The following is a 23,797-nucleotide window of genomic DNA, read 5'->3' as shown; positions in this document are numbered from 1 at the left end:
GGGCTCAACCCGAGCAACCCGAGCCCAGCCTGAGTTTTTTTAGGGCTTGGGCAACTATATATTGTAATCTGGACGTGCTTGGGCAAAATTTTGATGCCCGAATTGCAATTCGGGCCGGGCTTGGGCAGAACCAATGGCCAACCCGAGCAACCCGAACCCGAATTGAATTTAATATATTATATAAATTATATAATATATAATATATAATATATATATAATTTAATAAATTATATAATATATATAAATTAAGTAAAAGATTTAGTCTTAATTTTTAATTTTTATTTTTTTTTTGGTTAGTCTTCTATTAAGTAAAAGAGTTAGTCTTAATTTTTATTTTTTATTTTTTTTTGGTTAGTCTTCTACCATTAGATTAGCATCTTTTATGTCTATCCTTAGATCTACTTACAGGTTTCTGGACTCGGGCAATTCGAGCAATTTGGGCTAACCCGAGTTCAAAATACAAAGCTCGGGCCGGGCTTGGGCAGCAATGCTTGGGTTCATGGTCGGGCTTGGGCACTGCCAAATACAATTCAGGTCGGGCTTGGGCAGACCCCCAACCCGACCGAACCTGCCCGAGTTGCACCCCTACAATACACCACTCGATCCTAGTAGCCTCTATATTACAATACACCACTCGATCCTAGTAGCCTCTATATTTCCATTCATAACGTATTTGTTTTTCAAATGATATATACTCACTCCAAATTTTAAATTTATTTTTGTTTTGTTTTGTTTTTGTTCTATTTTGTTTTGTTTTGTTTTTTTTTTTCCATCCATTTAATATAAAGTCATACCTTTTGAGATTATAGGTAGGAATGGTTTTAAGATCATAAGTTTGAATTTATTGGCTCAAGTGACCTTATTTTTTTATTTATTTATTTTATAAAACAAAAAGAGAAAATTTTATCTTTTTAAAAACCAAAGTAAAAAAAATAAAATTAAATTGCTTATAAATCAAGATTGAAGTTGATAATTGGATTAAAAGACTTGAAGAGTAATAATAAAAATCTCAAAAAAATTATTAAAATTTTTATTAAACATCATATGAATCTTAATCTTAGGTGAATCTTAATCTTACATCATATAAAACATTAACATCATATGAATCTTAATCTTAGACGAATCTTAATCTTACATCATATAAAACATTTATTAAATTTTTTTTATAAAACTTTTAGGTGCCGTTTGGTAACACTTACGTTTTCAGTTTTCTGTTTATATTTACAAAAATTTTAAAAACTCAAATAAAAACTTGTTTGGTAAAATTTTTGATTTATAAATCAGTGATCTCAGTTTATAAATTTGGCCAAAAAATGAAAACACAAAAAATGTGTTTCCATTTTGAGTTTTCAGTTTTTTTTTTTTTACCACCCAACACTAGCCACCACCCGCCACCGTTTTCCACCACCGTCTTCCGCCACCACCACCCACCACCCACTCCCACCTGCCACCACCACACACCACCCACCTGCCACCACCACACACCACCACCCACTAGCCACCAGCCACCTGCCACCCACTCGCCACCACCACCACCACCACCCACCTGCCATCCACCCGCCACTACCATCTACCGCCCGCCACCACCACACGCTACCTACTCGCCACCACCACTCACCACCCACCTGCCACCACCATCCACCACCAGCCACCCACCACCACCAGCCATCTACCACTCACCCGCCACCACTACCCACCACCACCACCACTATCACCCACCCGCCTGCCACCCGCCTGCCACCACCACCCACCACCATCACCACCACCACCCATTCGCTACCACCTACCACTCGCCACTGTCATCCACCCATCCACCACCACCACCACCCGCCACCTACCTGTCAACATCCACCATTACCTGCCATCCCCCACCCACCTGCCACCACTACCCACCACCCACTCGCTACCCACCACCATCTGCCATCCGCCACCCACCTGCCACTACCACCCGCCACCCGCCACCACTACCACCCACTCGCTACCACCCACCACCGTCACCCATCCAGCCACCCACCATCACCATCCACCACCCACCTGCCACCGCCCGCTCTCCGCCACCCACCTACCACCACCACCCACCACCTGCCATTACCACCCACTCGCTACTACCCACCACCCGCCACCGTCACCCATCCACCCACCACCACCACCCACCACCCGCCACCCCCCTGCCATCACCACCCACCACCACCAGCTACTCACCACCCACCGTCACCACTTTCCACCACCGTCTTTCGCCGCCACTTGCCATTTCTCACTCTTTTTTATATTTTTAAAATTTTTTAAACATTTTGTCAATTACCAAACGCGTTTGTAGTTTATGTTTTTCTAAAAATAAACAAAAACCAATTTATAAAATTTTTGTAAATATAAACTGAAAACGTAAACGGTACCAAACAGGTTACGTCTCCAACATTTTTGTAAATTGAAATGATAGGGGATTGTGTATTTGCCGACAAAGCAAAAAATCAACCCTCATATATATAGCCGCAGCAATTATTTGGTGGAGCTATCTATCCCGCCATGAAAACACTCCATCCTCTCACCTCCTTCGCACATCTACACATCTCCTCCAATCAAAATCTCTCTATTTCTTCATCCAGAAACGCCCATTCGAACCTCAAGTCAAGCTTTTGTTGCTTCAAATCACTTCGCACACTCACTCCAAATCATTCAAAGCAATTTCGAGCCTCGTACAAGTTTCCGAAGTCACTTTTCTCCGCAGAGCCACAGCTCTCCGATGCCGACGAAGAGGAGGAGGACGATGAGGAAGACGACGACGATGACGACGAAGAAGCGGCTGAGGAGTACGAAGACTTCTCCGGCGAGGTTTCCGACGGTGCGGAACAGAGCGAAGATGAATTTGAAATCTCAGTGGACGATGTCTCGGAAACGAAGTCTCGGTTCGAGGAATTCAAGTGGCAGAGATTTGAGAGGCTTCGAAACGAAGTCAGAGAGTTCGGAGAGGAAATTATCGATGTCAATGAACTCGCTTCAGTTTATGATTTCCGCATTGATAAATTCCAGGTCCTTCAAATTCACTTGCAAATATAAAAATTTATATGCGTGTGTGTTTGATTGTACATTTTGTTGATTTAAGTATCTATTTTCTGTATCAGCGATTGGCGATTCAAGCGTTCTTGAGAGGTTCGTCAGTTGTAGTGTCTGCGCCGACGAGCAGCGGCAAGACTTTGGTAGCCGAAGCTGCAGCAGTTGCAACAGTGGCGAGAGGAAGGAGAATTTTCTACACCACTCCTCTTAAGGCGCTATCAAATCAAAAATTTCGCGAGTTCCGGTACAATGAAGATTGAAGAAACTACTATTTAATTATATTGATCAATCATATGAATGTAACTTTTGAATTGCTTGTTGTTTGTATCACTTTTAAATTGTGTATATTATTTTGATTTGTTTGTTTTTGCAGTGAGACATTTGGTGATAACAGTGTTGGTCTTCTTACTGGAGATTCTGCTGTCAACAAAGATGCTCAGGTTTTAATCATGACTACTGAGATTCTGCGCAACATGTTGTATCAGAGGCAAGTCACTTAGTGATCTAAGTTTTGGCTACACCCCACTATGCTATGTTTTACACAAATTTCTAAAATTATTAAAATGTTTATATTTCATCATTTAGTATACTTTGCAATTACCTCTTGTGTTTAATCTAAAATGATTTTATAGGAAATTTTATTTGTATTTCAATTACCTCAAGTGGTTATTATTTTTTCCCATGCAGCATTGGGATGGTTTCATCTGAAAGTGGACTATTTCACGTTGATGTGATTGTTTTGGATGAAGTGCATTATCTAAGTGACATTTCTCGGGGTACAGTTTGGGAAGAGATAGTGCGTACTTTCTATTCTCCTAGTACTCCCTTATTGTCCAATTGTTATTTATTCTTTCTGCATAGAATGTAGTCTGACTGCAGCGCAAATTGTTTTCAGGTTATCTATTGCCCAAAAGAAGTTCAACTCATATGTTTGTCCGCAACAGTTGCGAATCCAGATGAATTAGCTGGCTGGATTGCTCAAGTAATATGGTTGTCTTAGATCCTTTCACAAATCATGCTAAACTTCTTGAACATCGAACTTGTCATATGATGCTACCTGTATATAGAACTATTCTGTTTGATCCATCATATATCTCTTTGGTTAGTGTTCCCAATTCGTGCTACCTGGATTTAGAACCAGTACGTTGAAGCCGTTAAAAGCTGAAGCTTCCTGGTTTTTATTGTTCAAGAATTCAAGATAGTACTTTTAGTTGTTTTTTAGTATAGCTAGTTCATAGCTTGTGGATCCTTTTTTTCATGCATGTTTTGATGACCAGTTCTATCTATATCCTGCAATAAATCTCCTCATTCCTTTGATAAATCATGGCTAATTTTTTTTTTCTTTTTTTTTCTTGAGTATGAGTTTATCGAAATTATTTGTCTCTTTATAATGTCTGAGTTCTGAATTCCTCAGTAGAAATGAGTAAACTAGAGCTCTACATTGTTTCTGGCTGAGGCCTCTTTACAGGGATATTAACAGTTCTATTTAGAAGGGTTAGTTGACATTATCTCTAAGCTTGTGGTGATCTCTATTCTCTAATGTTTATTGAAAATATTTGTTTAGTCCCCTGTTCAATTGTTTTGGGCTCTTTTACATGATGTGAATTGGGACAAAGAATTTTAACATACTTCTTCAAGAGGATAGAGAAATTCAAATTTGTTAATTTTACACGTGCTATTTTTTTCCCATGCCAATGACAGCTTTGTAAATTTTCTTGTTATGCTTTAGCTAACAAGTGTGGAAGTATTGGACTTATTCTTTGCACTTAATGGTGATTCTAGATTCATGGTAAAACTGAGTTGGTGACATCATCCAAGCGTCCAGTTCCATTGACTTGGCACTTCTCCACAAAGACATCATTGGTACCTCTTCTGGATGAGAAAGGAACAAGCATGAATAGGTAATGCTAATATGAAAGAACAATCTCCACAAAGACATCAATGCAGGCTCTTAAACTTCATAATTTTGGATAGTATTAAAAAAATTCTAATGGATTATTTCCTCTTTTTTTCTTTTAATTTTTATTTTTGGCTTTGTATTTTTATTCTTTTCTTGCTCCCCCAAAAGCTAAAAGTTACGTGTGGAAATTTTATTGTTTGAACAGGAAGCTGTCACTCAACTATCTACAACTTAGTTCATCTGGAATTAAACCAGACAAGGATGAGCGACCTAGAAGAAGGTTTTCAAAAAAACGTGAAAGTGACATGAGCTACAACACTAATGCTAATATGAATGAACAATTTCTATCAAAGAATGACAGAAACACCATTCGCCGCTCACAAGTATGACTTGTATCACTCATTTACTACTGTTAGCTGTTTTTCCCATTTGAATAAGGATAGTTTTTTGTGGTGACTCTCTGTCTCTATATATTGCAACGTCCTCAAAGAATCACAAACAATTTAGTGATCTGCAATAGTTTCCAATATTTCAGGTTCCTCAAGTTATAGATACATTGTGGCACCTTCACTCAAGGGATATGCTACCAGCAATTTGGTTTATCTTTAGTAGGAAAGGATGTGATGCAGCTGTCCAGTATCTTGAAGATTGCAAACTTCTAGATGAGTGTGAGATGAGTGAGGTTGAACTGGCCTTGAAGAGGTTTCGTATTCAGTATCCTGATGCTTTCAGGGAGTCTTCCATGAAAGGCCTTCTGCGAGGGGTTGCTGCACACCATGCTGGCTGTCTACCTCTTTGGAAGTCATTTGTAGAAGAGTTGTTTCAGCGTGGGCTTGTTAAGGTTGTTTTTGCTACAGAAACGCTTGCTGCTGGTATCAACATGCCTGCTAGGACAGCTGTTATCTCATCTCTCAGCAAAAGGAGTGAGAGTGGACGTATTCAATTAAACTCAAATGAATTGCTTCAAATGGCTGGGCGTGCTGGACGAAGAGGCATTGATAAAAGGGGTCATGTAGTTCTTTTGCAGACTCCGTATGAGGGGGCTGAAGAATGCTGCAAGCTTCTCTTTTCTGGACTTGAACCTCTTGTTTCACAATTTACTGCCTCATATGGGATGGTGTTGAATCTTCTTGCGGTATGTACTCCAACCTATTGCAATTTTATCCAATTTACATTCAATTTGCTGTATTTTAACTCTTAGGACCCTACAGGGTGGAAAAGTTACTCGTAGATCAAATGAATCGGATCACATGAAAGTTTCCCAAGCAGGACGAACTTTGGAAGAAGCAAGGAAGTTAGTTGAACAGAGCTTTGGAAATTATGTGGGGAGCAATGTTATGCTGGCCGCAAAAGAGGAGCTTACTAAAATACAGAAAGAGATTGAAATGCTTACTTCAGAAATTAGTGATGAAGCTATTGACAGAAAGAGCTGGAAGCTGCTATCGGATAGGGCATATAAGGAGATTGCTGATCTGCAAGAAGAATTAAGGGTACCCAAGGCTCTGTTTGGTTTAACTCTCAAATCATAACCCACCCTTATGTTTTAATACTTTGTTTGGTTTAAGTTTTCAAAATTGATTCCAAGGCCACATTTCAAAACTCATTTGACAATATGTTTGGTAGAGTAGGGAGTTTTTGAATTTTGAATTTTGAAAAGAGCGGATTGGGTCTACCCAGTCGTCCCCTTAGACATCCTCCTGGATGTCCGACGGGTTGACTGGAACAGTGTTTTTGTTTTTTGGTTGCAATTGGCACCTGTTATGTGAAAAAAAAATTATATTTGTTTTTCATATTTTTCTAAATATAGAAATTATTTTTTTAGACAAAAATGATAAATTATTTGGCCATTTATTTAAAATTAACAAAAAAAAATTAAATAAAAATGAATTTGTCACAGTAATTTTTTTAAAAAAAAAAAATATTTTAAAACAAAACAATTAAAAAAAAATTCCAACCAAATGTACAATCAAAAGTAATATTTTCGGAATTTTTTTAATTTTTTAAATTAAAGAAATTAGTTTTTGATATTTTTTAAATATAGAAATTATTTTTGATATAGAAATTATATTTGTTTTTGATATTTTTTAAATATAGAAATTATTTTTTTTAGACCGTTTTTAAACAAAAAAATTAAAAAGAAAAAATTCCAACCAAATATACAATCAAAAGTGATTTTAAAGCACTAGCTAAATATTTTTTTAACAAAAAATAATGTATATATTTTAATATTTTAATAAAAAATGTTTTCAGATTTTTTTTTTAAGTTTTTAAATAAAAAATTTATTTTTTGGAATTAAATTTTAAAAAGAGCTTGGTTATGAGTTTTGAATAGAATTTTTAATAGAGTTTTGAGTTGTGTGTTTGATTATGAGTTATAAGTTTTTGAATTAAGTTTTTAAAACTCTTTTGAAAATTCATAACCAAACAACTCTTCTCATTTCGAAAATTCAGAACTTAATTTGAAATTCAATTTAAAACCCTTTTCAAAACTCATAACCAAACAAATTTTCTTTTTTCAAATCATGATTCAACAACTCACAAAATCAAAGTACAACACAATTTTCAAATCATGATTCTAAAACTAAACCAAACACAACCTTATTTCTCTTTTCATTTTAACTGCTAGTCCTTGCTTATTTATTATTTATTTTTTTTACTTTGGATGGTTAATTTGCAATCAAGTCATGTACACCTTCTGCAGTATGACAAACGTCTATTACTCAGTCTGTTGTTTTACTTGTTGAGGACCAATGTAATCTGCAAAGTTGATTGAAATGTTGTTTTGAACGATTTAATGTGTCATGGAATAAAAAACTAATGCCATTCAAACTTTAATTCATGCAAGATGTATTTTCATAGTATCTAAATAGTTTAATCTTGTTTGCTCTAGAAAACCAGAGGTTTTTGTGAAAGCTCTCCTTGTCATGGTGTGTATACACATTATTTTATTAATGGTTTCTTGTATGCATGTATGAATTTGCCATTTACTTTCTACTTGTTGCTTTCTAACTAAGTTTTGTTTTTCTGCTTTGCTGTGGTCTGTAAACATGTAAATATATGTAACATACATTTTATTGAGAATAATTGCACTATGTTTTCCTCAGGCAGAAAAAGTTCTACGGACTGAACTGCGGAGAAGGATGGAAATTGAAAGAATTTCTGCTTTCAGACCTCTATTGGAGGAGTTGGAAGATGGACATTTGCCTTTTATGTCTTTGCAATATAATGATGCTGAAGGTGTTCAACATTTAGTTCCAGCTGTTTTTTTGGGAAAGGTTGATTCTCTAGAAGGTTCTAAACTCAAGAACACCGTAAGTAATGTGTACTTATATATGTATATGTGATTTTTGTTGTCCAAGCTTTGAAAGGTATTGTGGTTTGAGTATTTATCAAAAAAAAAAAAAAGGTAGTATTGTGGTTTGGGCAATCATTGAAAAGTAATACATTTTTGGTTGACTGGCAAAAAAGGCTTTGTATATTCATGTCCATAGAATGAGTTTAGTTGGAAATTGCTGCTATGGAAGAAGCTGAAAATATGTACAGTTCTTACATATGAAATGTACCTAATTGGATTATATTATTTGGAACATTGGAAATTGTGTTTTATTTTGTCAAAATTATTATATTTTTTGTAAAATTATTTTATAAAACCCCCAGATTTTGGGGCATCACATTCTTCTTACACCATAATGATCATCAACTCAAAATCCTGAATTTTCTATGGCCCATATTGAGGTAATATTATTTTTGAATTTTGAAACTCGAAAGTTCTTATTTGGCATTGCACCATAACTAATGTGAATTGTCTCAAGCTTTCTTTGAGGCTAATCTCAAATGTTTGTTGACTGGGGCCCTTTAAGCATTTACTCTTACTAATCCTAGCACTTCATCTTCTTGATAGAGGACATAATTTGAATTTTTCTGTTGTTCTCTTATTTGCAGGTTTATGCTGATGATTCTTCTTCATTGAATGTAGTCAGACCAGAATTTTATTGTGGTGATACTGAAAAGAAACACAATATCAAACTATCTTATTATGTGGCCCTCGGTTCAGATAATTCTTGGTATCTTTTCACAGAGAAGTGGATTAAAAAAGTGTATAAAACAGGCTTACCTAATGTTGCCTTGGCTCATGGTGATGCTTTGCCTCGGGAGATTATGAGGATGCTACTTGACAAGGAGGAAATGCAGTGGCAGAAACTATCAAATTCTGAACTTGGTGGTTTTTGGAGCATGGAAGGATCTCTAGAAACGTGGTCTTGGAGCTTAAATGTGCCTGTGTTGAGTAGTCTTTCTGAAGATGATGAGGTAAGTCATAACTGGAATGGATTAATGCATTACTATTACCCTTTATATGGGAGAAGCACAAAGTTTAAAATTTTCATCTTTGGCCAATATTAGTGTGCGTTAAATACATGTTAACATAATTTTTATATTTATCTCTGAAATCTGATTTGAATTTTTACATTGCAACCACCCATATTTATCTTAAAACTTTGTTTATAAGTACGTGGATCATGCCCTTTTTCCATGAAAGTATGGGGCACTACTAGCTCACTATGGATTTCCTTACTTAGCTTGTGACTTACGATGCATCTATTCTCTAATACACAAGTTATATAGTTTAATGTACCGTTAGTATATTTCAACTTGACTACCAAAGACAACTCTTTCTATTTTTTATTTTATTTTTTGTGTGGGTGTGTATGTGTGATTCATTTGGTGAATATAAACATCTCATGTAGGGTTGTGTCCCCTGCATCTAAATTTGGGGAATTGCTCTTCACAACATCTCATTTCATGTAGAAGCATTACCTGAAATCATCAAGAAATACTTCTAATTGCAATACTAACAAGGAAGCATCGAATCTGTCATTTAGACATCTGGCCTCCACTGGTAATAACTCTTCTTTTTCCCCTCCTTTTGTCCCTGCAGTCTGCGCTAGAGAAAAATTATGGTTCTGAGCTATAATTGTTTGGGGCTCTTTGAGTTATTTGTCTACAATTTTTTCCCTAATGTTATGTAACTTATATTGTTTATTCTGCTTTCTAAATTTAAGAGCTCTTGATATAACCCCCCCACCCCCCCCCCCCCACAAAAAAAAAAAACAAAACAAAACAAAACAAAAAAAATGAAAAAATGATGATTGAATAACGTTTTTCATTGTTAGGTTTCACAATTTTCACAAGCATACCATGCTGCAGTAGAATCTTACAAGGACCAAAGAAACAAAGTCTCACGTTTGAAGAAAAAGATATCACGTACAGAAGGCTTTAGAGAATATAAGAAAATCGTAGACATGGCTAAGTTTACTGAGGAAAAAATTCGGCGCTTGAAGGCTAGATCAAATCGCTTGATTGGTAGAATAGAGCAAATTGAGCCATCTGGCTGGAAGGAGTTTCTTCAGGTAATACTTTGTTTTTTTTACATTTAGTGACATTTCATAAACTTTGCATGGCTAGTTATTATTGTTATTATTATTATTATTTTTTTCGATAAATTGCATGGGTGGTAATGTTTTCAAGTATAGGTGCATGTGACATTATCCCTGAACATTTGAAATAATTGGTATGACATTGGGATAGAATAAAATATTGCTATGAAGATACTATGTTCTTTTATTTTATTTTTCCAGTTGGAATACCATGTTCTTCTCCGTATTTATGCATACTATTAAACTAAATAAATTCCTAAATTTTCATTATTGTTCAATGGGAGAAAAAAATGGTCTTACAAATTGGCGAAGCAATTCCCAATTCAGCACTTTGGACATTAGTGCAACAACTAATTGGGTTGACTTATGACATGCCATTATTTGTATGAAAGGGCGTCTTAAATAACATGCTGATCATGCAATTGCACCTAAATATTTATTTCAAAATTGTTTAACTGGTGTTAAAACCAACCATAAGCAATTTGTGTGGTCAAGATAGAGATATGCTACTATGCTTAAACTGGCTTACAAGTGGGAGGAGGACAGTAATAATTTAAAGCAAAACCTATTAATGTTAGCTTGATTTAGTAAGCACGACCTTTATTTACCCATATGGACGTTGTTTGAAAAATGAATTCTTGGGCACTTGGAATTAAATAAATTTTATTTTCATAATGTTTGCCAGGTTAGCAATGTCATACATGAAGCCAGAGCATTGGATATCAATACACACATGATATTTCCTCTTGGTGAAACTGCAGCTGCAATTCGAGGAGAAAATGAACTCTGGCTTGCTATGGTTCTTCGAAATAAAGTGTTGCTAGATCTAAAACCTGCACAGCTTGCTGCTGTCTGTGGAAGTTTAGTTTCTGAAGGGATTAAAGTTCGTCCGTGGAAAAATAACAGGTATCATTGTATGCTTAGACGTTGGGAACTTCTTTTTTATTTATTGTGGGTAAGCCGAGATTGCATCTCTATGGATGTTATACAGGTCAAAAAAAAAATGAATACTAGCTCAACTCCAAAGCATATTTGTTTCATCTTGTTGGTTCTAATTTTTACTTAATACATTGAATGCTAAATGTGTTTAGTTTTTATCACTTGGAAAAAGAATCAAAATTTTAATAGCCATGCACACAAGTCTTGGGAAGTCCGGTGGAAACATGATTGAGTACATTCAGATATACACAACAATTGAATTAGTCCATTGTGTTTTAGACTGTATTCTTTTAACTTAAAGGACTAAGTAGGTTGGAACTATATAAATAGGAGTCTTCCTACCGATATGATTAGATCAATCATGAAGCATACTAGAGTTTTGTTGGGAATTATGCCAAATCTTAAACCAATTTGTTTATTCGAGTGTTTATTGAAAGCAAGAGCATTTTAGTTAGTACAAGAGCTTGTTTTAATTTTGTTTCACCAAAATATATCGTGATTTGTGTCATTAATGAACTGCTAAAATTTGTCCTTCAAATGCCATGTTGGAAAACTAACGCCTAGATACCCTCTTAGGTGTTCACATATGTCTTGTCATTCTTAATGTTAACAATAAGCAATAGAATCCACATAAATGACAAAAAGGTAAACCAATACTTGGATAGTTTATTACTAGCCTATTCAACTGAATTTGAACATTATCTAGAAAGCCTGTGATTTTAATTTATTATCTGCAGCTTTATATATGAACCTTCCAGTACTGTAATAAAAGTCATCAACTTTTTGGATGAGCAAAGAAGCTCCCTTGTGCAACTTCAAGAAAAGCACGGTGTAAAGGTGAGTCCACTGGGATGATAGGTCCACTTTTATTATGGCGACATTTTTGTAAGCATATAGATATTCCTGGACAATAATCGTGTCTCTGGTGCACAGATATCATGCTGTTTGGATAGCCAATTTTCAGGCATGGTAGAAGCCTGGGCTTCTGGATTAACTTGGAGAGAAATTATGATGGATTGTGCAATGGATGAAGGTGATCTAGCTCGCCTCTTACGACGGACGATTGATATATTAGCTCAGGTATGATGTATGCAATGGATGATGGTGATCTAGCTCGCCTATGATTTAGTCTCACTGATCCCTGTTAACTTGTAATGCCATTGGTTCCACATGTGAGGCAGTGATGCTGTCCAGGGCCGGCCCAACCCTCAATGAAGCCTAAGGCGAAGTCTCAATTAGAGGCTTTTTAATATTTAAATATACTTTAAATTACATTCTTATTTTTTTATATTGCGGATTATTAATACATGCAACTAAAATTGTAGGCTTTAATATTGGGGGGCACCTTTGGATAATGAATTTTTTTAGCTGGGCCTTCAAGAAATTTTTTTTTTTTTTTTTTTTCAGCCTTCCTAATCATGCATCTTTACTCGGAATAATTTTTTGGGGCCTTTTTATGAGGAGGGTTTTTCTTCAATCTTTACATTTGAGGACCTTTGGACGACGAAATTTTTTTGACTGGATCTTGGCATTAGACATTTTTTTCTAGGCTTTTGGGTAAAGGAAGGTTCTTTTTTTTCTTCTCTCTGTCTCTCTCTCTCAATTATTAGGCTTATAGACAAAGGAAAATTTGGGACCTCTTCCAAAATGGGGCCTAAAGCCATTACTTGAATGGCCTAGGCCTTGAGCAGGTCCCGATGCTCTCTTTTTAGTTTGGTTTGTACTGAAGTCATCTACATAGTTTTAGTTTTTCTTAATTGCAGGTTCCGAAATTGCCAGATATTGACCCATTGCTGCAAAGCAATGCGGTGACTGCATCGAATGTCATGGACCGCCCACCAATTAGTGAACTGGCTGGATGAATATTAAAGAACCTTTCACGACATTTCTAGATTTGAGTAGTTAAATTTCCAAGGTTGATTGTTCTACGATACTAGGTAATGTATCTGTTTTATTTGAACTCCACAAAGCCATATATATGGTATTATTTTGCAATTTTACGCGGTTATGTTTCTGAGGTTATATTTCTGAAATATTATAATTCCTTTTTTGACGTTCAAGGCAGCGTTTCAATGTAGAGTTTACCCAAATTTTACTAACGAGATTATTTTTCTCTTCAAATACATTGAAGTTCATATTTTGTACCTTAGCCATGAATAGTTATACTAATGTGCTGACATTAGCAATTAATGCTCTAATTGTGGAAATGACTCATGGCATGTGAATAAGGCAGAACTCCTGACCTGGTCATAGCTCAAATCTTTGCAGTACTTACAAAGCATTTTGTTGTAGTCAACTTAAGATAATAATGTAACATGAAACACTTGCTAGAATATATAATAATGTGACTAGTTTTTGTTGGGGTTTCTCATGTGACCCCATTGAATTAATGAAAAAGTATGTAAAAATAGGATTAAAACTGTTGAGGGAAATTTAATTGAGTTGAAATTAATTCAATTTGTGAGAAAAAATTGAATGATCCTATCAGACAAAATTTATAGTTGTAAATATTAGAAAATGCGCATGCATTTATTTATTTTAATAATGCAAAGATTCAAGCAGTTCACATACCATTTTGACTCTGATGTAAAACAGTTTTGAGTCTTAGAATGTATATTTATCGCTTAAATGCTTTAATGTTGATTTTTGGCTTTTATCTAGGTCGAGTATTTCATGTTGGCGGTTTTGCAACACTTGCAACTTCCGCTCAATTGCTGCAAGGTGTGGCTGTGGAGGAAGGTATTGAGCTCAAGTGAATTCAAGTAAAATGGTACCAGGGTTGCTCATCTAGCCCCTTGGAAAGGCTAGTGAGTTTATTAAACCTATTTACATTGTTCATAAAGTCGAGCAAGCCTCTATTCTTCACTGAATGTAAGCAAATAGATGTTCTGGGCCAGCAAAAATCATGATGGTTCAGGTAGTTGAGATAAGTTTTCTGGTTCCCCCGATGGATTGGGACAGCTGTGTTTCTATCTAATTTAATTATAGGGTAAATTACACTGACAGAGGATTAGTATAATTTCAATGATAGAGGATTAGTATAATTTCACTCCTGTGGTTAATAGTCTCATTTTACAAATCCTCTTGTTTATATAAAAGGTAACAACTCCTAGTAAAAAAATAAAAGAAATTATATTTGAAAAAAAAATAAAACAAAGGAAAGAAAAAAAAAATAGAGGAAATAAATCAAAGTAAGAAAAGAGAGAGCGCATGAGTTCAATGTTTTCATTATGTTTAAATAATTTCAATGATAGAGGATTAGTATAATTTTTCAAATGTTAGGGGGTGATATATATTAAATTCAAATCTCAAAGAGTGTAAGTGTAATTTATCCATAATTATATTATTGGATATTTGTATTTTGCAAGTAGGTGTAAATATCAAGATGTTTAGGCTCATGGTGTTGGATTTTCACACTGTAATAAAAAATCTTACGTTTTTAGCAAGACTGTCTTGGCTTTTATCGATGACTAATAAATTTTCAATTTTGTTTCTTTATCGATGTGTTTGCTAAATGAATAATGTTACATGCACTAATTAGTGTATACATTAGTGTACCAATAGATGACGTGACATAATTTTAAAAATTTTAAATATTTATAATTTGTATAATAAATAGGATCATTTATGATATCATAACATATTTGGTACACTAATGTATACACTAATTGATGCATGTAGTATGACCGTTACTAAATTGTCTCGAGTGCTCTATTTCGAATTCCAAAATTTTATGTGAAACAAATGGTGTGTTCTATCCTTTGTGTCACTTGTCTGAAAATCATGTGTATTTTTTATACTCTTATTTATTGCATTGCATTGCATTGCATGTAGATAATTGATTAGTTTATGTAATATTAGAATCTACTTGAAACAAAATTAATCACATGAAAATATCAATACGCAAACAGAATTAAAAACATTAAAATATCAAGTTTAGACATGTAAACACAATGGGCTCCCTTTGGGTGAAATGAAAATGAAGAAACCAGCTTATAGAATAAAAAATTTTAATTTTTAGTCTATGTTTGTTAGATTTTAATATTTTAATCATTTTTTTTTTTCTTTTCAAATTCACTTAATTTAGATCACTTATAAAGTATAAAAATTGTAAAAAAATCTTTACAAAATTCAAAAATTACAAAAATTCAGTACAATTTTTTTTGTTTTTTTTCGTTTTGGTGTTCTCACAAATATATATATATATATATAGTGTGTGTTAATTTCCGACCACACTGCCAATCAAGTACTCAGTTAGAGAACACTGGCAGAATAGATGTAGCCCGAACAACCTGTCACAGAAAGAAGAGATCCCGGCAGTGGTTCATTCACCCGGGGGTACTTCGATGATCAAGTCAGTTATCTCTCAAAGACAATAAAAGCGCTTAACTCACTATTCAGAACACAAAAAGTGTACCTTAGACCAATGGGGTGCTTCTCTTTTATAGCCAACACTTACCTAGTCCCAATAGAAGCCTAGCTTCAATGGACTTAGGATTACTGCTAATCTTGGACTCCCAGTAGGATTGAGATAAACTCTCTAAGAGCCTTATTTTTACCCAAAGTAAAGCCTTCTCCCATTCTAGGACTCTCGTCCCTTATCCTCTTATCCCGGATTCTAGTATCTTCCGAGATAACCTCGGCCTAGCTGAGATCATCTCGGCGTCATGACCAGGACACGTGGCACCTTGACTGGCACTCCGGTGACACCTCGGCCACGTGTCGTTATTCAAAAACTATGTCCCCACAACTGCCCCTTAGATTCTATTACCTCGGCATCATGAGGTGATGGAACCTATATCATTTCCTCCATTTAGCGCGCGGGTTAAACTCGCTTCGACCTTCACTACTGAGGTCATAACTTGTCGGCTCAATGTGACCACGAATAATCCGTTTTTCAGTAATACGTTAGAACTATTAGCCAAGTTCATTCAACTTTCTCAGCCGAGATCATCCTCCTAGCCGAGGTCCTGCTTCATTAAATCAAGAATCCAAAGAGTTTCTTTACGCGTATAAACTGTCATGCATAGCAACCCAACCGTTTTTGCCACGCGTCTTTTCCCTACTAGACCGTACCCGATACGCACCATCAAGTTGCATCACTCGTGCGTGCGCCGTCTGACAAGCATGTCGCCCTAGGCACATTGATTGTAATTTTGCCACCATTCCATGGTTTCGATCAAAATCCTTTCTCTCTCTCTCTCAGTCTTTTCACTTTTGCATCCTCTTTCCCAAGCTCCCAGCTTTTCCTCTCTCTAACTTTCTCTCCCAAATCCGCCATTGTTGCTCTCGTGAACCTTTCTGCAACCACCTTCAATCTTCCCTTCCGGCGAGGCTTTTGCTACACTTCTTTGCTCACTTTCACCGTTCGACACCAGCATATTTTACACCGGCCTCATTTTCTTCGGTCAGTCATTGTTCCTTCCTTCGCTTCAATTTCTTGTTTCACATTTTATTGCCTCTGCTTTTTAGCCACGTTTGAACATATTCATATGCTCCCATTCCTGTTTTGCTTATTTTGCCTCTGTTATTGGCCTTGTACCCTTGCACACACTCTGTTACAGTGTTCTTGATAGAACATCACCATTCTTGATTCTGAATCTTTATTTTTGTTTCTTTTTTCCGTGTTTTCTTCAGATTCTTGCCTTCAATCCTTGGCTTACATAGACTTAGGTTTGAGATTTGTCGTAGAACGCACAAACTTTAGGAAAAAACTGAAACAAACTTCACTTAGATCCTCAAAATTTCTTGTCCCATCATTCGTCTAGGTTTTGTTGAGGTCCCTCCAACCTTTACAAAACACACCCTTCTGAAATCCAACACCTTCCCCCAAGCCGACATTATAGATATGTGGAGGCATAGGGTAGATACCCCAACTAAGTTAGAATATTTTAGGCAAGAGTTTTCCATCCCATCCGATGTTCACCTGAGGTTGGCTGGTGAGGACGGCTCCATCATTCCTGATGGAAACCTCATGCCTTTCCCTGTCGTTGCATTACAGAATGTGGACTTAGGTTTCCACTAGACATCCTTTTTTTGAGAAGTCCTTCATTATTACAAATCAAAACCCGATGCAGCTTGTCATTAACTCTTACCGAGTTATCAATGGTATAATTGCCTTAGCACGCCGAGAAAAAGCTAGGGTAACCTTAGCCGACATTCAATACTGCTATACCATGTGTGGCCTCAAGTTAGAAAAAGGCTACGTCTACTAACTCAAACCGAGGTCCACTGAATACAAACTTATTGTCGACCTCCCAGACTCCAACAAGGGAGCCGGGGACGATTACTTCATTGTCTCAGGCAATTAGGAGTTTGCTCTAGATGAGGACCTTCACCTCTACTCTCTTATGAGGACCTTCACCTCTACTCTCTTAGCCGAACAGTATTCATAGAGGGTAATGGTAAGAGCCAAGTGTTATATTTTTTCCAAGTCTTTAATACTTTGTTCTTTCTATATGTTCTAATGTCTGTTTTTCTTGCAGCTCTTCCACAGCCACCAAAAGACTTCCGTAAGTCCTTCCCCAGCAAGGATCTTAAAAAGTTGTTGGATCTGCCAGTCCATAGGTGGAGAGCTCCTCTGCTGCTCAACTTTATCCCGACTTACAAGTCGGTACTTCCCGACGTCCCAAGGAAGCAGAAAAGCAAGTCTCCTCCTTCCGTCACAACTCCACCAACAACTTCATCATCTCGGCCAGATTAGGGGTCAGCCTCAGATCCAGCAGAGCAGCCATCTACCTCAGCTCCACAACTGATCCCACCATCCCAACGCCGACGCCGAATAGTAACTGTCGCCGAGATGGGTCGCAAGAAAGCAGTTGCAGACGATCTTCTGGCCGACATCCCTGACATAGTCAACGCTCAACCCTCTCCGTTGCAATCTCAACCAAAGCCAAAGCCCAAAAGGCTGAAGAAGGCTCAACCTAAGGCAACGGTGACTCAGATTGACACTGAGGATACCTTGCCAATTTCAAAATTGGCCAAGAGCGAGAAGACCCCCTCTGCTGCCAAGAAAAGGCCTGCCGAGGTCGAACCATCCCAATTAACTCGGTCGAAGAGGCAGAGGTCCGAGTCGGCCACAACCTCGGGGCCCATGAAATCAGATGCCCCCTAGGCTTCTCCAATCACCATCGAGGACAAGCCGGTCAGAACCGGCAATAACGCGACTGACCTCGAAGTCGGCGTTGCCTTCTCTACGACTTTGCTCCTTCCCAATGATCTCAACCGCAACGCCGAGATGAGCGAATATGAAAATTTTGCTCTAATGTTGCAGCATTCTGTACAAGTAAGCCCCTTACACTTGGTATTTTACTTTCTTTATTTCTCATACTTAGAAAATTTCACTAACTTGTTTTTTCCATTTCTTCTAGGCGATTCAGCATGGCCACTCATTTGCGATGTAGGCCTTTGCCATCAACAAGGAGTTGGTAAATAAAACCAAGGAGGCTGCAAGCTTATAGAAGGCCCTTAACAAGGCTAAGGCAAAGATAAATACCTTGGCAGATCAGGCCGAGGTGACCAAGAAGGCTCAGGATGAGGCCGAGGAGAAGGTTGATGCTGCAGAGGCCATTGTCAAGGTCCTTACGGCCAAAAAGAAAGAGGCCGAGGAAAAGATGGCCGAGGCTCAAAAAGAACTCCAGGATGCCTTGGCCACAAAAGAGGCTGAGATCAAGGCCACCGATGAAAAGGCATACGTCGAGGGGACGGCCGACATCAAGGAGGATTACAGAAAACAAGTGAAGCAGGCATGCAACAGGGGTTTCACCCTTGGTTGGATGGCTACCCTTAAAAAGTTGGACGTCCCCAAGGACTCTCTCCTCAAAAATGCCGGCGACCTTCCCCTGTCATTCCCCCTTACTCCAAGCCAATCCGAAGATGATTCTGAGTCCGAGAAGGAAGCTTTGGTCAGGAAGAAGAAGGAAGCTGCTGGGGCCAAGTCCCCTACTCTGAATGATCAAGTCATAGACTTGTCTCAGGATGAGGAGGGTGAGGTTTCCAAAGATGCCACTCCCGAGAGGACAACATCAAACGCGCCTATCGCCGACAAGAGCGTCGACCAGACTCTCAAAGAGATCGACGCCGAGCTCGCGGTTGAGAAAGCCGCCGAGAAGAGTTCTCAAATGTCTTCCGAGCCCCAAACCAATGCTGATGCCGAATAATCTAGTCTTTGATGTTTTTCTTCTATACTTGGCACTTTTTATTATTTATTTATTTATTGAAACAATGTAAGCTCTTTATTTGGCCGATGTGCTTTCTTGTAAATACAACTTCCTCTTTTGAATGCTCGCATGTTTGTCTTCTTTATATGACTCTATACTTAGAATAATTTGGATGTCTTCAACATACACCTTAACTGTGCAATCTTCTCGGGGTGACATACCTCGGTCATACAAACCAACGTTTTTATCTCGGTAAGTACGTAAGTACTTTTATTACAACCTTGACTTAACTTGTAAATTTTCCTAAAAAAATTTCAACAAGTGTTTAAAGTAATCTTCCTTTAAGATAATCTCGGTTTAACTTCAACTTGTAAATTTAAAATTTCAACAAGTGTTAAACATGACCTCAGTTTAACTTCAACTTGTAAATTTAAATTTTCAACAAGTATTAAACATGACCTCGGTTTAACTTCAACTTGTAAATTTAAAATTTCAACAAGTGTTAAACATGACCTCGGTTTAACTTCAACTTGTAAATTTAAAATTTCAACAAGTGTTAAATATGACCTCGGTTTAACTTTAACTTGTAAATTTAAAATTTCAGCAAGTGTTAAATATGACCTCGGTTTAACTTCAATTTGTAAATTTAAAATTTCAACAAGTGTTAAACATGATCTCGGTTTAATTTCAACTTGTAAACTTAAATTTCAACAAGTGTTAAACTAATCTTAGCTTGTAAATTCCAGCTCCTAAGCATCATTCTTCAGCCCTCTGCCCCCTAATGTGAACTTAAGTTACACTTGGGTTCTCATTAAGCATGAGGCTTTTGAACTTGTTGCTGTGGTCAGATTTCAACAAAGACTAGCCGAGATTACCAACCTTGGTCTCTTTGCTAATCTGACTGGCATGTACTGAGTTCAAGTCTGCGTTTGGCTCTGTCGAAATGGCAAATCCATGTTAGTCCAACTTTGTTCAACTTTATTATATGCAAGTAGGAGCTCTGCCCTACAATAAGTCTAAGGTATTCATCATATTTCAATCGGAAACATCGTCAAGTTCCTGACCAGTCATAGTACACAAGCGTACTCAAGCTAAAACTTTATTATTACTTCGGCTAATAACAAAGAACTTTAAAAAACAAGCAAATCTAATGATAGAAGAACTTCAGATTACAAGTATTCCAGGGTCTTGGCAACCCTTTGCCTTCACTATCTTTAAGCTGATATTCCCCATTCCCCAATACCGAGATGATTCTATAGGGTCCCTCCCAATTTGGGCCAAGCTTGCCCTCCATGGGATCCTTCTTATTGCTGAGAACCTTTCTCAGGACGAGGTCCCCAACTTGGAACTCTCTTGGGTTGACCTTCTTATTGTAAGCCCTAGCAAGCTGTTGTTGGTATGCCCCCAGCTGAATTGCTGTTTTCTCTCTTCTTTCTTCCAGAAGATCCAGATCTTGGGCCAAGAATGCTTCATTGGTCCCTTTCTCTACTCCCTGGGTTCTGATCCCTGGGATGCCGACCTCTAGTGGAATGACTACTTCTGTGCCATAAGCCATGGCAAATGGTGACTCCCCAGTTGATCTTTTCGGCGTAGTCCAATATGTCCAGAGTACATTGGGCAACTCTTCCACCCACTTTCCTTTTGCTGCTTCCAGCCTTTTCTTGATCACATCCAATATAACCATATTGGAGGCTTCTACTTGACCATTACTCTGGGGAAAGCTTGGGGTAGGGTAATAGTTCTTGATTTTGTACTTTGCACAGAAACTCTTAATTAACTTACTGTCAAACTGTGTACCATTGTCAGCTATTATTGCTCTTGGGATCCCAAACCTGGTGATGATGTTCTTCCAGATGAAGTTCTTCACATCAACGTCCCAAATCTTTGCAAGGGGTTCAGCTTCTACCCACTTGGTGAAGTAATTTGTTGTTACCAGCAGGTACTTCCTTTGTCCAATTGCTTGGGACAATTGCCCAATAAGATTCATGCCCCATTGGGCAAATGACCAAGAGCTGGACACCGGGTTTAAGTCTGCTGCTGGTTGATGTATCAAAGGTGTAAACTTCTGGCACTTCTTGACATAGGCTTCAGCATCTTTTTGCATGTAGGGCCACCAATACCCTTGAGTAATGACTCTATGAGCAAGTGACCTGCCCCCAGCGTGGCTTCCATATACTCCTTCATGTATTTCATACAGAAAGTCTTCAACTTGTGAAGGATGTACACACCTTAAAAGGGGTCCAGTAAAAGATCTTCTGTAAAGATGTCCTTTTGCTGTCAGAATGAATCTTGCCGACTTCAGTCTGATCTTGTGTACTTCTTTATAATCATTTGGCAGTTTTCCCTCTTTGAGGAATACTATTATTGCATCCATCCAGCTTGGTCTCATATCCACACAAATTGCTTCATGCTCTGTGTTCAGTGGTTCTATGCTTGGGCTCGACAAGTATTCAATCATTATTGTCCTTGCCTCTCCTGGTTTCATTGCACTAGCCAGGTTGGCCAAGGCATCGGCATGGTTATTGTCATCTCGGCTAACCTGATGCAGTCAACAGTTCTGGAATAAGGCTACCAGTCTGCCCACTTCTTTTACATAGGTCGACATCTTTTCATCTCGGACTGCATATTCGCCTGTTACCTGGTTGACGATAAGTTGGGAGTCACAGAAGACTATTACCTCGTCAGCTTCCATTGCTACTGCCAGCTTTAATCCTGCGATCAGTGCTTCATACTCTGCTTCATTGTTTGAGGCCTTGAACCCCAAACGAATAGATTGTTCCAGTATCTGCCCATCTGGGGATATTAGCACTACTCCTGCCCGCACTCATTTGTCGGTTTGAACTCTCATCAACAAGCAGTCAGAATGAGTCTCCAATGTAAATACTACAGGGTCTGAGTTTCTCTTCTTTCCTTTGTTCAGCTATCTCCAGCTGGGTTTCTCCTTGCTCATCTGGGCATTGCACGCCTTGGCTCAGTGGAGCCCTTTGATTGCTGTTCTGGGTCTGAACTCCAAGTCATATTGGCCCAAGGCCACTGCCCACCTGGTTATTCTGTCTGTCAGATCTCCTTGCTGCAACAGGGACTTTAAAAGATGCTCAGTTAACACCACAAATTTGTGGGCTTGAAAGTAATGATTCAGTTTCTTGGAAGCCATTACTAAAGCCAGTGTTAACTTTTCCAAGGGCAGGTATCTGGTCTCTGCATCTGCTAGGATTTTACTTACGTAGTAAACTGCCTTTTGCTCTCCATTTTCTTCTCTAATCACTACTGCACTTACTGCATGTTTTGAAACTGCCAAGTATAATAACGGCTCCTCTCCAGGTACTAGATTTGAGAGGACTGGAGCTGTGGTCAAATACTTTTTTAAGTCAGCCAAGGCGACTTCGCACTCTTCTGTCCATAAGAAGTCTGTGGCTTTCTTCACTAAGCTGAAGAAACGTTTACACTTGTCAGAGCTTCTACTTATGAATCTATTCAGGGCTGTAGCCCTTCCAGTCAACATCTGCACTTGCTTTGCCGATGTTGGGCTCTTCAATTCTAAGATGGCCTTGATCTGATCCGGGCTGGCCTTAATGCCAATGTTGGTAACTAAATACCCCAAGAACTTACCAGACCCAACTCCAAATGCACACTTCGATGTATTGAGTCGGAGCCGATATGTTCTAAGGATATCGAAAATTGCCTTCAAGTCTTCCAGATGATCCTCAGGTTCCTTGGTCTTCACAACCATGTCATCTATATATACTTCCACCGTTCTGCTGATTAGATGTCTGAACATCTTGGTTAGCAGTCTCTGGTAAGTTGCTCCTGCATTTTTTAACCCAAAAGGCATCACCCTATAGCAATACAGCCCTTTTAGGGTGATAAATGCAGCCTTCTCTTCATCTGGGGGGTGTATGGCTATCTAATGGTACCCCCTATATGCATCTAAGAAACTCATCATTCCATGCCTTGAAGTGGCATCCACCAATTGGTTAATCTTGGATAGTGGGAAACTATCTTTGGGACAGACCTTGTTTAGGCTGGTGAAGTCCACACAGACCCCATTCTTTTTCTTTACAACCTCCGTGTTTGATAACCACGTCAGGTAATTTACCTCTCGAATGGCCCTGGCCTCTAGAAGTTTATCCACTTCCTCTTTTACTACCTCAACATGCATCAACGTCGGCCTTCTTGCTCACTGGATTACAGGTTTAGCCAACCTGTCTACATTTAGTCTATGGCAAGTGACCTCGAGGTCAATGCCTGGCATCTCGTACGACGTCCAGGCAAACACCTCAATGTTTGCTCTCAAGAACACCTCTAGCTCTTTT

The 23,797-nt window shown here is 38.0% G+C and overlaps 1 protein-coding gene across 6 annotated transcripts; it reads left to right on the top strand.

Annotated features, from left to right (window-relative positions):
* Positions 1 to 2,427: 2,427 nt before the first annotated feature.
* On the top strand, positions 2,428 to 14,330 carry EMB25 (DEAD/DEAH box helicase). 6 transcript variants are annotated; one of them, XM_082871354.1, is made up of 18 exons: positions 2,428 to 3,027; positions 3,120 to 3,295; positions 3,425 to 3,538; positions 3,739 to 3,847; positions 3,947 to 4,033; positions 4,834 to 4,952; positions 5,157 to 5,334; positions 5,487 to 6,086; positions 6,163 to 6,441; positions 8,056 to 8,262; positions 8,894 to 9,259; positions 9,758 to 9,848; positions 10,123 to 10,359; positions 11,072 to 11,292; positions 12,063 to 12,162; positions 12,259 to 12,405; positions 13,089 to 13,262; positions 13,987 to 14,330. In XM_082871354.1, the coding sequence occupies exons 1-13, from the start codon at positions 2,524 to 2,526 to the stop codon at positions 10,227 to 10,229; spliced, it is 2,937 nt and encodes a 978-aa protein (XP_082727480.1). In that variant the 5' UTR covers positions 2,428 to 2,523; the 3' UTR covers positions 10,230 to 10,359; positions 11,072 to 11,292; positions 12,063 to 12,162; positions 12,259 to 12,405; positions 13,089 to 13,262; positions 13,987 to 14,330. The 6 variants fall into 6 exon arrangements, with proteins under 6 accessions (XP_082727480.1, XP_082727478.1, XP_082727479.1 ...); XM_082871352.1 differs by having other exon boundaries at positions 5,472 to 6,086; XM_082871353.1 differs by having other exon boundaries at positions 5,472 to 6,086; positions 13,073 to 13,262.
* Positions 14,331 to 23,797: the final 9,467 nt, after the last annotated feature.

The sequence above is a fragment of the Camellia sinensis genome, chromosome 5 (assembly GCF_055761805.1).
Source record: "Camellia sinensis isolate YWXY chromosome 5, ASM5576180v1, whole genome shotgun sequence".
NCBI classification, from domain to species: Eukaryota; Viridiplantae; Streptophyta; class Magnoliopsida; order Ericales; family Theaceae; genus Camellia; species Camellia sinensis.
This window is presented reverse-complemented; position numbering and strand designations above follow the sequence as displayed.